General features: G+C 48.9%; 1 protein-coding gene across 6 annotated transcripts in view; it reads right to left on the reverse strand.

The window, feature by feature from the left end:
• CTIF (cap binding complex dependent translation initiation factor) overlaps positions 1 to 14,203 on the reverse strand; it is a 322,760-nt gene that overhangs the window by 222,757 nt on the left and 85,800 nt on the right. For 5 of the 6 annotated variants that reach the window (XM_003926081.3, XM_003926082.3, XM_074383490.1 and 2 more), the window contains one exon: positions 4,463 to 4,534. The exons of the other annotated variant lie outside the window; for it this stretch is intronic. In XM_003926081.3, coding sequence (XP_003926130.2) covers positions 4,463 to 4,534 — 72 coding nt within the window. The remainder of the gene's footprint in view (positions 1 to 4,462; positions 4,535 to 14,203) is intronic. 6 annotated transcript variants of the gene reach the window in all.

Raw genomic sequence — 14,203 nt, forward strand, 5'->3', positions numbered from 1 at the left:
GTCTAATCAGAGGCTCTGCTATTGTGATGCATATTCATTTCCTGTCCTTGGGACACCTGTGCAGATGGAAAACAGCTGCTCAACTCCTGACTCCATACAACCTTTCCTATGCCTCTGGTTTCTTTCCTGAATTCTAAGTCCCATGCCAGCCCCTTGAAAAGCTTTCTAAATGTACTGCTGCTGCGGTCTCTCATTTCAAACGCCTTTCTTTCAACCATCCCTACATATTTCCCTTATTACAATGAAAAGCTGGAAACTTCTGACAGCCTAACTAAACGACTAGGTGATGGATGGGTCTTTTGGAAGGAGGATGCAGGATGCCAGGCAATCCCAAATATAGCCGAATCTCAGTTGCCGGCAGCTGGTCGGCCGCTTCTGCCCTATCTGCAGCCCCGTGTTTTTGCTCTATACTCTCTGGGCTCTTTTCCTCCTCTCTCGTGGGACCCAATCTCCTCTAGATTGCCCTCACTTTCTACCTCTGAAAGGGTTCAGAAAAAGCAAGGTTTTCTCTTTGGCATTAGCTAAAGCAACAAACAGGATGAGGATGGAAGCCTGCTAGGGATGAATCAATCATCCCAGTATATGACTAATACACAAATGGGGCCACATCTGGGCCCTGGGCCCCGGTGCAGGGCATGGTCTGTGATCCATCACCCAGAGCTTGCTCGGCAGAATGCAGGGCCTCCACGTGTTCCTGCCAACCCTGCTTTCCTGGACATGTGCAGCCGATGTGGGTGGTCAAGAGGAGTACCAGAGCGGCCAGCCACCCCATCTCAGTGTAGCCTCAGTTTCTCCCTGAAACTAATGGTCTCAATGGGTAAAAATGGGTTAGCAGAGCTCTCCCATCATCCTGATGGCCCCAGAAAGCTCACCAAAGTTGGCATGGCCAGAGGAAAAGGGCCCAGTTGGGAATGACTGCACGGACTGAGCCTGGGCAAACACGGGGCAGTCTCAGGCATCACTATTGAGTGCCTATTGAATACAAGGCCCTAGGCCAGAAGTGGCTGAGGAAGAAGAGCCCGCCCTGACTCCTGTCTTAGGGTTGACAAGCTGGCTGAGGTACAGGTAGGTGTGCGTGGAATGGCTTGGCAGCAGCATGAGGGAATGTGAGGGTGTCTGCCTGGGCGCATGGGTGCAGGCCAGGATGAAGGGAGCATTGAAGGATGCAGGGAACAGCAGCATCCCATCAGGGCAGCACTCAGCAAAGGCACCCTTCAGCAGGCAGCTGCCTGAGTTCTCCTCCATCAGAGAGCCCCAACATGACAGGAGTAGTGAGGACGCTGCCATAGGCCAGCTACGTGGGGCTTTCCTGGGGGTGCGGTCACTCAAGGGACACCGCCCAACTTTGATCCCTCCGGCAAGGAGCATCAGGAGATGGCTGCTTCATGGGCAGAAATCAGAGGTTCCTGGGAAGAAAACTCAGGTGGGTGTTCCATGGGTGGATGCATGGACAGGGGTATGAGCCGCCATGGGCCACATGGCCAGCAGCAACCCTCTAGAGAGGGCAGAGCAGTGAGAAGCAAGGAGCCAGCCCCCAAACAAATGCCTATCCAAGAGAAAAACAAACGTCCCTCTTGTTTATGCCACCCTGTTGCTTGCACCTAATAAATTCAGTCTCTGATATCTAAAAATAAAGCCTGTCATCACTGAACCTAAGTGCTGCCAGCCATAGGAGACCTCATGTAAATTCAGGCCCACAGCTACTCCTGCCTCTCCGTGCAGCACCCAGGTCTGAACCTCAGCCTCCATTCAGGAGGTGCAGCTCCCCCTCACCTCCTCTGTGCGCCTGTCCAGGTTTCTGAACTCCAGACCAGCCCCAGGGCCCCTGCAACTCGTGCCCTGCAGGAGGCATTCCTTTAAACCTGTGTCTTGCCCTTCTCACTTAGCAGTGATGCTCTTAAAGGCAGGTCCATGGAGCTTAGCACCAGGCCACTGCAAATACTCCTGGTTGACAAATATCTAAGAAGTCTCTCCTGAAAGACCCTGTACTCTCCAAACTTCAGAGCTTTCCTTGGCTGTAAGCAACTTCACACAGCACAGGTGGTGGATCCCACGCCAGACTCAGGCTAACCCAGCGTTCTGACTGAGCCTTCCCTTCTGTCCCAGCCGGCTCTCCAGACATGGACTTCGCAGACTCTGTGCCCAAGACCAACATGGCACCAGGCACACATGGCTGTGGAGGGATTGTCCCTCCACAGCCCAGCCCCTCTTCCACTTCTCGGAAGTAGACATCTCTCCCTCTTCCTTCTGAGATGATCAGGCGGCCATCACAGGTCGGGGGTGATGGGAATGCCAGTGGCCCTATGGCCTGGAGGAGACCCCTGCACAAACACCCTTGCCTCTGCACACATCAGGTGATTAGGTGGGGTTCTATGCAGAGACCCTCCTCGCCACCCTCCTTGGGCTCCTCCCCCATAATGAACCTACGTCTCAGTTCCACCTGCCAAGAAAGGACCTAATATGAGCTTTTCACGACTTCACTTCTAAGTTGAGTTACATTTCATTATGTCAAACGCTGCTTACCCCGAGTCAACTGCTCAGCGGCTTCCTGGGATTGGGGTGAGCTGCTCCTAGTGGGCAGGGACAAGCCCACACCTAACCCCATCCCATCAGCCCCCAGCCCCGCTCCATGGGTCCATATTATCTGGCAGACCCCCCACCCAACCTCCTGCGGGTGGGGAAGGCAGGCCTGAGAGGACAGCTGGGGTGTGGGGATGAGGCAGATGAGGGGAGAAAGCAGGGAGAACTATTCCTTAGCCCCTGGAGACCCTATCAGGAGTGATGTGGAGAAAGGGACCAGAGGGAAAAGGCAGAAGATGGGCCCCCAAAAGAAAGTAAAGGGGAGAGGAGAAAGAACTCTTCATTGGAAGATTTCAGAAGCAGACACCTGCTGACCAGGTAACAGAGAGCTCTCAGTGACGAACCTCTTATCCCCCATCCAAGAGCTTCAAGCCCTCCCTGAAAGCCTCTCTCTGATGCTTGAGTCCCCAAATCCAAGTCCGCCATTGCTGCTGAAGAGTGAGGGGACTCTCTAATTAGGAGACCCCGGAATAACTGGCAGGTGCTAGCAACAGTGCCCCCGAGGAGCAGGGCCTAGACCAAAAGCTATGGGGATCAGGCAGGGAAGCGGCAGAGACAAAAGCACTCCCTAGAAGGACTCCTCCTGCAGTTGGGCCAGGTAGCAGTGCCATGTGGGGAGGAGGGCAGACACGTGGCACCTCCGTGGGACTTGGTTTCTGCAAATGGCACGGAGATGTTAGAAGGACCCTCAGCGGCCACCGAGGCTCCTGCTGGGTTTGATGTGAGGAAGCTGAGACCTGAGGAGGAAGGGATTGCACCAAGATTGTGGCAGAGCAAAACCAGACTCCAGGTCTCCCATCAGCCCGCACCCCCAGGGCTCTTATTATGGCCTCCTTCTTAAGAAACAATTGAACACACAAGCAAATCTTGTCACGTGAAAGAACCATCCCCCGCACCATGGGGAAGCCATGTCCTATAGCCTGAGAAAGATCTAGAACTGAGGTCACTGACCAGCTTCCCTTGGGACAGAATAGAGGAGTTGGGTGAATCTGCCCGAGGACCAAAGCTGAACATGAGCAAGTAGGCCCAGGGCAACCCACGACTGCAGCGGTTCTGAAACCAGGCACAGCCCCTCGCAGGAGCCTTCAGGGCCTCCCTCTGCTTTCCAGCCAGGCACAGGCTAAGGCTGGACTTGGGATGGACACATGGTTTTCTCAGCCTCTAATCCCACAGGCTCCTGCAGGCAGGCATGGGGTATCAGTGAGAACAGCTGGACCACCAGAGGGTACTGGGGAGGGCCTGGAGGTCACCAGGGCAGCTCTCAAAGAACAGCTGCCTTCCTTCCTTCCCAGCCACATACCCACCTGTGAGCCTCTCAGGACCTCATGGTAAGCAGCAGGGAGAAAGGTGGCAGGCTCCAGTGAGGTCCCAGGACTGCTCGTTGGGTGGGGGGATGGACAGGTCTCTGACAGCTCCCCACAACCTGCCCACGCCAGGCCCTCTGCACACCTGGAGCAGAGGTGATATCCAAAGCACCCGCCAGCATCAAAATGCTGAGTCCCATTGTGTGCGGGGCTGCCATGTCGGTGCCTGAACCATCAGTACAGGCATTTGACTGTGGTGTCATATTCCACTGTAAGAACGGATCCCAAGGCACCCCTCTCTTCCCCTCAGCAAACATCCGGGCTACTTCCAGATGTGCATTAGTATATAGAATGCAGCTATTAAAAAGAAATCTCATCAATCAAGTCTGGGGGACTGGAAGCTTCCCTGTGGGCAGGAAGTTAGGGAGAGCTTTCCAGGGGACAGATGCATCCTCCCCTCTCCCACCTCCCAGCACTCTCCATGTCGCCACCCCTCAGGAGCCACAAGGGCCAGCCCGGGAACCCAGGCAGACAAGACACAGGACACCCCCAGATGGAGCACAGAGTTGGTTCCCTACCTGCTGTGGGGGGGCTCGCCCTCGGGAGAAGGAGCAGCTGCTGTCCAGCGGTTGGCTGCAGTCCGCTGTCCACTGCAGAGCAGAAAGGAGCAATCAGTGATGGCAGGACAGCCAGGCCCATGCTCGCTCTGCCCAGGCTGCAGGAGCTGTGCCCGGCCCTTTCCCATTAGTGTAAGTACAGAATCCTACTTGGCCATTTCAACGCAAATCTTTCTCAGCCATCAGGCCCAATTTGGCATCTTCAAACTCCTCATCAGGATGAAGCTGTGGCATCTGATTGGGGGAGGCAAACTCACTTCCCTTCATCTGAGCCCAGCACAGTGACGATGACTGGCTATCCCCAAATCAGCCAGACATGACAAAACTTATTCTGAGTTTGGAACAACCAGCACCATGTTTGACTGCCTGACCTGGCTTCAGCCACACTTAACCCTCTACCACATGAAGGGTGTGGCCCGAGCTGGCAGTAAGGCAGGTAAATACGGGTCTTCCTAGAAGCCTAGCTCAAACCACAGGCGTAATGTTAAATTTTCTAGTAGCCAGATTTTAAAAAGAAACAGGTAAAATTAAATGAACTAATATATTTTATTTAACCTAATATATCAAGATGATATTATCACTGCAACAGGTAATCAATATAAAAAGTTGTTAATGATATATTTTACATTCTTCTTTCCATATTGTTTTTGCAATACACACATCATTTACAGCATGTGGCTCAGTCTGGATGTACCACATTTCAAGGGCTTAAGAGCCACATGTGGCCTGTGGCTACCATCAGGGACAGTGCAGCCCTAGAGAAGTGGCAATGGTGTCAGAGGCACTCCTTGTCCATCCGCACGCTATACAGCAGAGGGGCTGATCCCTGAGGACTGCAATTCCCAGGGTCCCGTGTCAGCCAGCTTCTGGCTGGGCTTGGCCAATGGGAAACAGGAAAAGGGCATTTCTTCCCTCTGTCTATGCCTCCAGCAGCATTACCAGCAGTGACTGGGTCTCCTTCCGGGCTCCAGCCTCACCAGACAGGCTTCTGTGTGTGACCAAGAACTCTGGACTCTGGCAACACCTTCTTTCTTTGAGCCTCAGGTTAAGAGGTGGTACTAGCTACCTCGAGTTGCTGTCCTCTGGATTGTAAAGCTTCTGAAGTAGGAATAATTAATTCCCTGGATTAAATTCCCTCTGCTTGGATCATTGCAGTCTCAAAGTATTTCCCCCAAGATATTTATTAATTATGGCTGTGGAGGGAGGACAGAAAAATAAGAAACCCTCAGACACCGTTTCAGCCAAGTGGCCAAGGTTAATATCACCAGGAACAAAACTTATTTGTATCGTGGACTCCCCAGTGTGGGGCATCGAGACGGGCACATCACTTCTGGGATATCCTTGACAAAAATGCACCCTCTCGACGTAGTCTTGAGAAAACATCACACAATCCAAACTGATGAGCTTTCTACAAAAGCACTGACCAGAACTCTTCAAAAGTGTCAAGGTTGTAAAAGAAAAGACAAAGGAAGTATCAGACTGGAGGAGAGTGAGGAGATATGGCAATTACATGCAGATTTGGATCCTGGAACAGAAAAAGGACATTTGTGGAACAACTGGTGAAATCCGAATGAAATCTCTAGTTAGGAGCATCGTACCAATGTTAATTTCTTGCTTCTGATAATGGTACTATAGTTACGTAAGTTGTTCCTATTAGGGCAAGGTAAGTGATAAGTGTTTGGGAACACTCTGTTCCATTTTGCACCTTGGCTGTAAGTCTAAAATAATTCCAAAACAAAAACTACCATATACATATTCATACATATGTAAAATACATGCACACATAAGTATATAGGTACAAATTTTTATTTATGTATATTTTTTAGATATTTATTTATTAATTTCTTTTTTTGAGACTGAGTCTCACTCTCTCACCCAGGCTGGAGTGCAGTGGCATGATCTCGGCTCACTGCAACCTCCACCTCCTGGGTTCAAGCGATTCTCATGCCTCAGCCTCCCAAGTAGCTGGGATTACAGGCGCCTGCCACCATGCCTGGTGAATTTTTGTATTTTTAGTACAGACGGGGTTTCACCACGTTGGTCAGGCTAGTTTTGAGCTCCTGACCTCCAGATCCACCTGCCTTGGCCTCCCAAAGTGCTAGGATTACAGGCATAAGCTATCGTGCCTGGCCTATTTTTTTATTTTTTGAGATGGAGGCTCTTTCTGTCTCCCAGGCTGGAGTGCAATGGCACAATCTCAGCTCACTGCAACCTCTGCCTCTCAGGCTCAGGCGATTCTCCTGCCTCAGCCTCCCAAGTAGCTGGGATTACAGGTATCTGCCACCACATCCAGCTAATTTTTATATTTTTAGGAGAGATGGGGTTTCACCATGTTGGCCAGGCTGGTTTCGAACTCCTCACCTTAGGTGATCCACTCAGCTCAGCTTCCCACAATGCTGGGATTACAGGCATGAGCCACCGTGCCCAGCCCACAATTTAAAAATAATGTATACAGATACATGTAAACATATACTTATATGTATATATGTATGCATGTATAATGTTTCAAGTATTGAACTATAATCTCTCAGCTTTATGTACTGGAGTGGTTTCTGCTTCCCTGGTTGGAGGCTGGCTGACAGCTGGGGGTCAGCCAAGGCACACAGTGCCCACTGGCTGGAGAGAAAATGAGGCCATGCTTGGACTCCTCATCCCATCTTAGGTGACCTCTCAAAAAAGGGCTTCTCCCCTTCCAGGCATCCTGAACATTTCCCCCCAGCTGCATAGCACTGGTGTGATACTCCATAGCACTCTGACTCACGGGGGCACACCTCCTCCTGGGTCGGCACAGCCCCTGGCAGGATTGAGCCTCCTGATGGGCATGCACAGAGCAGCTGAGACTTAGTGCACATCCGTATGCAACCCCACCCTCCCTGTTGAGCTTTCCAAGCTCCAATGAGACTGCTCCACCTTGCCCAAGGCCATCCCTAACTGTACCTTTGCCAACCAAAAGCCACTTCCTGAGTGCCTTCTGTGTGGGACCCTCAACCAAGAGTGTCCCCATACAGGAGAAGGCAGAAGACGTGTCAAATAACAGCAATGAGAGGTGGGTGGGGATGGTGTAGCTGAGAATTAGATGAGTGTGCTCTTGGCAGGGGCTGTAATGGAGGCAAAACAGGCCACCCAGGGTTCCCGCAGAAGAGCGAGGTGCCCAAGCGAGGCGACAGGCACAGCGGAACACAGCCGGCTTAGGGGCAGATGGCGGCTGTCAGGCTAAAGAACTCAGAGGCACTTCTTCCATATGCAGGGGTGGAAGGCCTCCGTTAGGGGAGGCTGAGCTGGCCCAGGGGGAAGAGGGGAAGGAGGGTCCCACGCTGGGGTTCATTGGCAGAGGGGGGAGAAATGGAAATGAAGCAATAGGTCTCAGAGTGTGGAACAGATGAGCAGTAGGCAAAGGGGGAGATCTGTGCGCAGGAAAGCCAGCACAGATGGTGGAGTCCACAGAGCCCCATTCCAGAGACCCGGCAGAGCTAGAGGCGGGTATAGCCCGGCAGGAAGAGGGACTGTGGCCCCATGTGTGACTGTGTAAATGAGGAGGAGTGAGGTATGAATGATCACACTTATCACACCAAGCTCTACCCACTGGGCTTGTAGGGCTCCATCTCAAACCCCAGTCCAGCAGTAGCCCCCAGCTATGGAATATCACAGCAGTCCCAGCCTGTTCAGGCCTGCTGCCTGAATCCCCTCCGTTAGAGACATGCTTCTTCCCCAGCCCTAAAGGCCCTCTGGGAGCCCTCCCTTCCCTGTTCCAAAGTTCCTCCCCATCCCTGCTGGGATTTTGCTCTCAACATCAGCTTCTGGCGTCACAGGCACCATCACCTCCTGCCTCCCCTTTGCCTTCTCTGAGACACTGCCTAGAAAATCTCCAGAAATGGACCTCCCCAGAACCTGCCCTGAGGTATGGAGATAAGTCAAGAATGGAGAAGGGTCCCACTTCTCCAGGCATGCTCCACGGTCTGGGCCAGGGCTTGAAATCCCACACATTTCCCCTTCAAGGCAAACAGTTTTATAGCGTTGAGCCTCCTGAACCTGCAAGTCCTCTCGGGGTAAAGATGATGTCTTACTTGAAAAGGTCGTCAAACAGAAAGGTGGGAAATGTCAGAGGTTTGTCAGATACGGGAATGATGAGCATCAAATTCACAAGAGTTGGTTTAAGGGCCTCAACCACAGCTATTATAATTCGTGTCTAAATTTAAAAACCTGGAACAAACATGACACAGGGTGGAGATTTAATAAACATGAGAGTACAGATGCTTGGTTTGCACTCAAAATAGATGTGTATTCTATTATTCTCTGTTATTAGTTCATCTTAAGTATTTCACAATAAAAAGCAACTAAAATAAGCTGTTCGTCATTTACATCCTAGGATGAACAGTGTTTCATGAGCAGAGATTGGAAAAGATGGGGGAGACCACGGGACACTGAGCACCGGAAGAGGAGGAGTGAGAAGCAAGAAGCTCAGCGTGTGGGAGGCTGGAGGGGCTACAGCTAAACCAGGCCCCCTTTTCAGTGGTGACTAAAATTCCCACCCACCCCCCAAGACCAGCCCTACCAGACATCAAAGTATCTCATAAAGCTAGATCCAAACCAGCAGGTTAAACCAGTACAGCAATAAAAACGTAGATCAGCAGACAAACTGTACCCATAAGGAGATTAATGTACAAATGGTAAGGATTGGGTTTTAAATTAAGGGAGAGACTCATCAATAAATACATGGTATTGAGACAACCACCCAGCCACTGAAAAATGACCCTAGATGTCTGCCTTGCATTATTCATGGAAGAAAATACATTCCAAGGTAAGTAAAATCTACGATGCAAATTTTAAACTACGTCAAAAATTACATCAAAATTTCAAACTTCTATGTGACAAAAGAAATCACAAACAAATAAACAGAAGTGAGAAGCTACCTGCAACAGACACAGTGGCCCCCCCTTATCCTTGAGAAATCCATTCCAAGATCCCCTAGTGGAAGCCTGAAACCGTGGGTGGTAACAAACCCTGCACGTGTTGTGATCTGGTAACAGAGATGGCTGCTCAGTGACTCTGGGCTGGGTAGTGATGGGCCGGTAATGGATACAGACTGGAAACGCTGGACACAGGGATGATTTATGTCCTGGGAGAGACAGTGTGAGATTCCATCAGACTACTTGGAATGGCATGCAATTTTAAACTTTAAGTGGTTTATTTCTGAAATTTTTCATTTAATATTTTTGGACTGCAGTTGACCGCGGGTTACTAAAACCATAGAAAGCAAACAGTGGATAAGGGGAGACTGCTGTGTAGCAAAGAATTAATCACCAGACCATATAAAGACTTCACATAAATCTAGGCACTGTTCTAAGTCCTTTGTACTTACTAACATTTACTCTTCGGGGCCTTCTCTAATTAGCAAACATGGAGACTGAAAGATAGTGTGGTTAAGTCACTCACTCAGGAATACACAGCCAAAAAGTGGCAGTATGAGCAAAGGACAGACAGAGTTATTCATTCCAAGAGCCAGGAAAAATGGCTGATATTAAACATAATATGTGATCTTGGGTGAGACAAAGATCACAGCCAATTTTTTTTCTTTTGCTCTAAACAATATGCTGAAAGATCTGTAGGTTAAATCATAGCATTCTATCAATATTCATTTCCTTTACTGTATCATGTCCTTGTTCTGAGGACATAATCCTTTTCCCTTCCCCTTTCCCTTCCCTTCCCTTCTTCCCTTCCTTCTCTCTCCTTCCCTCCCTCCCTCCTTTTTTTCTCCCTCCCTCCCTCCCTCCCTTTCTTCCATCTCTCCTTCCATCACTCCTTCCTTCCTTCCCTTTCTTTCTCCCTTTCTCTCTCTCTCTCTCTCTCTCTCTCTCTCTCTCTCTCTCTCTTTCTGAGACATGGTCTCACTCTGTTGCCCAGGCTGGAGTGCAGTGGTATGATAAGCTCCCTCCAACCTCTGGGTCCCGGGCTCAGCTGATCCTCCTACCTCAGCCTCTCAAGTAGCTGGGACCACAGGCGTACACTATAATGCCCAGCTAATTTTTGTATTTATAGTAGAGACTGAGTTTTGCCATGTTTCCCAGGCTGGCCTTGAACTCCTGGGTTCAAGTAATCCATCCGTCTCAGACTTCCAAAGTGCTGGGATTACAGGCGTGAGCCACTGTGCCCAAATCCTCACTCCTAAATGAGTCTTCCCCGCTCACTTCCTGCCTCACCCATGCATGCTTCACCTTCTAACATCCCATTTCCTCTCTCTCTATTGTCTGTCTTTCCCTGTGAGAAAGAGGGGAAAGAGAAAATGAGACAGAGATCATGGTTGTTCTGTTCTTGACTTTGCCCCTGAGCCTACAGCAGAGCCTCAGTGAATAAATGTTAGCTTTCATTCTAATATATTTTACTACCTAGCAGAAAAAGAGCAAATTTAAATAATTACACTTTATGCTAAAAACTATCACCAATGTCTAGGAGATCATTAAAACTTACACATCATGAAACTTACATGTATGCTAGAAGTACAACTTTATAAATGATGTTTAAAAGTGATGCACAAAAATTATATTAGTTGCCATAAAACGATGGTTTTTTTTCCTGTTTTTCACTTGTCTCTGTTTTTCCAATTGTTACTTTAATAAAATAAAATTTTATCCTAGTAAAAAATAATTGGTGGCTGGGTGTGGTGGCTCATGCCTGTAATCCCAACACTTTGGGAGGCCGAGGCTGCTGGATCATGAGATCAGGTGCTTGAAACCAGCCTGGTCAACATAGTGAAACCCCTATGTTTAAATACAAAAAATTAGCTGGGCGTGGTGGCACACACCTGTAATCCCAGCTACTTGGGAGGCTGAGGCAGGAGAATTGCTTGACCCTGGGAGGCAGAGGCTGCAGTGAGCCAAGACTGTGCCACTGCACTTCAGCCCAGGTGATAGTGAGAGACTCCATCTCAAAAAAAAAAAAAAAAAAAAAGACTGGTAATCACATTAAAAAGTACTCAATTTCATTAGAAATAAAGACAATGTGGCTGGGTTCGGTGGCTCAATCCTATAATCCTAGTAATTTGGAAGCCTGAGGCAGGTGCATCACCTGAGGCCAGGAGTTCAAGACCAGCCTGACCAACATGCCAAAACCCCGTCTCTACTAAAAATGCAAAACTTAGCCAGGCACAGTGGGGTATGCCTATAGTCCCAGCTACTCGGGAGGCTGAGATAGGAGAATTGCTTGAAGCCAGAGAACGAAGTTGCAGTGAGCTGAGATCATGTGCCACTATACTCCAGCCTGGGTGACAGAGTGAGACTCCATTCCAAAAAAAAAAAAAGAAAAAGGAAAAGAAAAAAAAAGAAAGACAATGTGAATTAAGATGACAAGATGTCCCAATACACTGGTGGCAGTGTGAATAACGGAAGCTCTTTGGAGAGCAATTTAACAACAGCTATTAAAATTAATTTTACTTCTCCGCAGCTAACTAAAGAAACACTGTTATTTGTGCAGAAAGAGGCATGTTCAACAGTATGTGCTGAAGTATCATGTATTTCCAGGGGAGCACTTAGAAGTAACCTGAGTGCCCACCATTAAGCAAATGGTTAAATAAATCCATGTTATGGACAACTGTGCAGCCACTAAACAGGACACGGCAGATGTGCAAGCCTAGAAAAATCTCTGGGGCATGTGGTTAGGCGAACAGTGCAAGTTATTGAACAATATATCCACTGGCTATGGTATACGATTTGACAATATTTCTTCAAGTCATACATATGTCAGAAAAGGCATTAAAAAAGGTGAGGAAAGGTTGGGGGTGGTGGCTCATGCCTGTAATCCCAGCACTTTGGGAGGACGAGGCAGGTGGATCATGAGGTCAGGAGTTCAAGAACAGCCTGGCCAATACGGTGAAAGCCCATCTGTACTAAAAATACAAAAATTAGCTGGGTGTGGTGGTGTGTGCCTGTAGTCCCAGCTACTTTGGAGGCTGAGGTGGAAGAATCACTTGAACCTAGGAGGTGGAGGTTGCAGTGAGCTGAGATCGTGCCACTGCACTCCAGCTTGGGCGACAGAGCCAGACTCCATCTCTCAAAAAAAGAAACAGTGAAGAAATTAACTCATCTATCTGATGGGACGTAGGGAGGTAAGGGAGCAGAATGAGGTGGTAGCACAGAAGATTTTATTGTTAATATTTGAATTCTTATGTACCATGATAATGTATGCATAAAGGACTTACATAATTTAGAATAATTTTAGTCAGGAAGGTTCAATTATTAATATTTGAATTCTTGTGCACCACGGGAATGTATGCATAAAGTACCTGTACAATTTAAAATAAATGTTTTAAATAAGGGGAAAATATATAATGAATTCCCCCTGCTGAACCACCCCGCAGTCCTCCTATAAACTCACTTCCTCTGTTAAGCCTTTCAAGGGCAGTCCACCACTGAGTGCTTCCTCCTGGGAGCAAAGACGTCAGGGAAAATGGATTTAAGGGCAGAAGGAAATGAAGAGATGGGACTCAGAAAAGGGTGAGGGAACAGTGAATGGGGAAGGCAGAATGAAAGGAGAAACGTAAAGGGAAAGAGGAGAAACATGTTAGGAAAAGCCATGGAGCCCATCTGAACACTCTCACCCTATGCTGTTCATTGCCATTGCTGCACCCTTTTGCAATCACTGCATTTCAGATGAAACTCAGGACTCCCAATTGCCTGACAGCATCAATACAGGGCTATAGGAAGTGATCTTCACCCTCGCCAGCTCTTAATTTGACCTCTTAACAAGAATTCACTGGACGCTATGCCGTCATTAAATGTATCTGCTCTGCATAGCGTCCCTACATGGTATCTTTCCAAGAGACTGGAGCAGGGGCAGCAGGCCATGGAAGGGGAGAAAGGGGACAGCACTGCTCCCACTGTGGCAATCAGAGTCACCCGCAGGCTTAGGAACATGCTGGGCTCCGGGCCCCTCACTTTTACCTGCATCTCTAGCAGTGGGGTCTGTTGTTTGTCAGTATTTCTCACAGCTCCCTAAGTGAGTTCATGCTTAGCCAGAGCTGCATGCTGTTTCCCAGCTTTCTAGTGATCCACTGGATCATCCACAAACATCACATGTGCAGAAATTTTTCCCACTTACAGCATCCTAACGTCTTCGTCAAAAGGTTAGTAGTTAATGAGATTTGGAGTCCTAATTTTGTTTCTACAGGAAAGAAATCTGTATTAACCACCAAACACCCAATCAGTCAAGGCCTGTATGGAGCAGGAAACCAGAAGCAGGTGGGGTGGGGATGAGGCTCAGCCAACACCCAGCAGTGTGGTTTGGCTATGCTCCGTCTCTGTGACTCAGTTTCCCTCCTTCAGAATAGGGCTAAAATCCCTCCTCTGCCCAAGGATAGAGTGAGAATTTTCCAGTTGTGACTGTGGGGACTTTGAATCTACTGGACAAGTGCTTCTGAAACATGGGGGAGGGCTACGATGTAAAATATGAGGGAGGGGTGTAATGTTAACCATGGGGGAGGGGTGTGATGTTGAACATAAGGGAGGGGTGTGATGTTGAACATGGGGGCGGGGTGTAATGTTAACCATGGGGGAGGGGTGTGATGTTGACCATGGGGGAGGGGTGTAATGTTAATCATGGGGGAGGGGTGTGATGTTTTACATGAGGGAGGGGTGTGATGTTGAACATAAGGGAGGGGTGTGATGTTGAACATGGGGGCGGGGTGTAATGTTAACCATGGGGGAGGGGTGT

The sequence above is a fragment of the Saimiri boliviensis genome, chromosome 13 (genome assembly GCF_048565385.1).
Source record: "Saimiri boliviensis isolate mSaiBol1 chromosome 13, mSaiBol1.pri, whole genome shotgun sequence".
Classification (NCBI taxonomy): Eukaryota; Metazoa; Chordata; class Mammalia; order Primates; family Cebidae; genus Saimiri; species Saimiri boliviensis.